The 2,414-nt window shown below is 44.4% G+C and overlaps 1 protein-coding gene across 1 annotated transcript in view; it reads left to right on the forward strand.

The window, feature by feature from the left end:
• The window catches only part of LOC120071179, a 2,298-nt gene extending 407 nt beyond the window's left edge, over nucleotides 1–1,891 (forward strand). The window contains exons 2-3 of the mRNA XM_039023289.1: nucleotides 463–531; nucleotides 1,569–1,891. Coding sequence (XP_038879217.1) covers nucleotides 463–531; nucleotides 1,569–1,891 — 392 coding nt within the window. The remainder of the gene's footprint in view (nucleotides 1–462; nucleotides 532–1,568) is intronic.
• The last annotated feature ends 523 nt before the right edge of the window (nucleotides 1,892–2,414 follow it).

Here is a 2,414-nt window from a genome sequence, read left to right on the forward strand (position 1 = left end):
CCACGTCCGACTTTCATCAGTGCGTCCCTCTTGGAAGAGGAAGAGGACGAATACATGAGTTTGCTCACCGAATACAGAGATGTCTTTGCCTGGTCATACAAAGAGATGTCGGGACTAAATCCAAAAGTAACAGTCCACCATCTCGCGATCAAATAGGGGTGTCGACCCGTTAAGCAGGCTCAACGACGCTTTCGGCCAGAACTTATCCCCCAGATTGAGGTTGAGGTCAATAAGTTGATTGAGGCCGGGTTCATTCGCGAAGTTAAATATCCAACGTGGATAGCCAACATTGTCCCAGTTAGAAAAAAGAATGGACAGATTCGTGTCTGCGTAGACTTTCGCGACCTAAATAGCACATGCTCGAAAGATGATTTTCCATTGCCCATCACAAAGATTATGGTCGATGCGACAACGGGACATGAGGCCTTATCCTCCATGGATGGATCTTTTGGGTATAACCAGATATGAATGGCCCTCATAGACGAGGAAATGACGACATTTCAATCCCTAAAAGGGATATATTACTACAAGGTAATGCCCTTCGGGTTGAAGAACGTTGGTGCTACTTATCAACGTAAGAAGGTGTTTGACGATATGTTGCACAAACACGTGGAGTGCTATATGGATGACCTTGTGGTCAAGACCAAGTGACGACAGAACCATTTGAAATATCTAAGAATCGTGTTCGATCGCTTGCGAAAGTACCGGTTAAAGATGAACCCCCTTAAATGCGCGTTCAGCATAACTTTAGGAAAGTTAGGTTCTTCAATTTATTCGGAAAAGAAATGAGAGACAAGAAAACAACTTTGATTACGATTAAAAGGAACAATCTCAAATAGACCAAGATCCAATTCTGAGCTTCATTGTGAGACATCGAGGGATAGAGATAGACAAATCCAAGATCGATGCCATACAGAAGATGCCAAGACCAAGGAATCTACATGAGTTGAGAACTTTGCAGGGACGTCTGGCCTACATTCGTAGGTTTATTTCTAACTTGGCAAGGCAGTGTCAACCCTTTCAAAGACTGATGAGAAAGTGAGAGAAATTCGAATGGGATGAGGCCTGTTATAATGCTTTTGATAGCATAAAGAGGTATCTGATCAGCCCTTCTGTCTTAGGAGCCTCAGTAGCGGGCAAGCCATTGATACTGTACATTGCAGCGCAAGAGAGATCACTGGGGGCATTGTTGGCACAAGAAAGAGAAAAGGAAAAGAACGCGTTCTCTATACTTGAGTAGGACCCTGAATGGAGTTAAGATCAATTATTCCCCTATAGAGAAGACGTGCCTTGCGCTCTTTTTCACCATAGATAAGTTGAGGCGCTACATGCAAGCCTTCACAGTCCACTTAATTACGAAAGCTGATTCTATCAAGTACGTCCTATCCAGGCTGATCATCTCGGGATGTTTAGCCAAGTGGGCAATCATTCTTCAACAGTACGACATTATTTATGTACCACAAAGGGCAGTTAAAGAGTAGACATTGGCCAACTTCCTGGCAGATCACCCAGTTCCATCGGATTGGGAGTTAAGTGAACACTTCCTGATGACGAAGTTCTCTTCACAGAAACCTTAAGGTTGTGGGTCATGTTCTTTGATGGTGCGACACAGAAAAGTGGTGCGGGGGCAGGTATCGTCCTCATTTCGCCAGAAAAGCACATGTTGCCTTATAGCTTCACACTTGCTGAGTTATGCTCGAACGTCGCTAAATACCAAGCCTTGATAATTGGTCTCCAAATGGCCTTAGAGATTGGGGTAGCTTGTATAGAGAACTTCGGTGACTCAAAGTTGATAATCAATAAACTCTTATGCCAGTACGAGGTGAAGCATGACGACTTGAAACCGTACTTCACTTACGTTCGCCAGTTGATGGAAAAGTTGAAAGTGTGACGTTGGAGCATGTCCCGAGGATGGAGAACAAGAAAGCGGATGCCTTGGAAAACCTAGCCACTGCCTTAACGGTCCTGGATAATGTGCCCCTTAATATATCGCTTTGTCGGAGATGGGTTGTACCTCTAGTCGGGACTGCAATGTGGGGAAACGAATACGATATTAGTCTACTTAATCGATGAGGAAGACTGATGGCAGCCCATCATAGATTATCTTGAGCATCGGAAGGCTTCTGGACGACCTCCGCCGTAAAATCGAGGTTCGAAGGAGGGCCGCGCATTTCATTTACTACAAAGGGGTCCTATACCATTGATCCTTTGAAGGACTTTTCCTTCGATGCCTCAGTAAAGAGGAGTCAACAAAGGCTTTGGAGGAAGCACACTCAAGCATATGGGCGCGCATCCAGATGGACAAAAGCTACAATTCCAACTGAAAAAAATGGGTTACTATTGGCCTGGAATGATCTAAGACTCGATGGATTATTCAAAGAAGTGCGAAGCCTGTCAATATCATGCGAATTTCA

Source organism: Benincasa hispida, chromosome 2 (assembly GCF_009727055.1).
Source record: "Benincasa hispida cultivar B227 chromosome 2, ASM972705v1, whole genome shotgun sequence".
Taxonomy (NCBI): domain Eukaryota; kingdom Viridiplantae; phylum Streptophyta; class Magnoliopsida; order Cucurbitales; family Cucurbitaceae; genus Benincasa; species Benincasa hispida.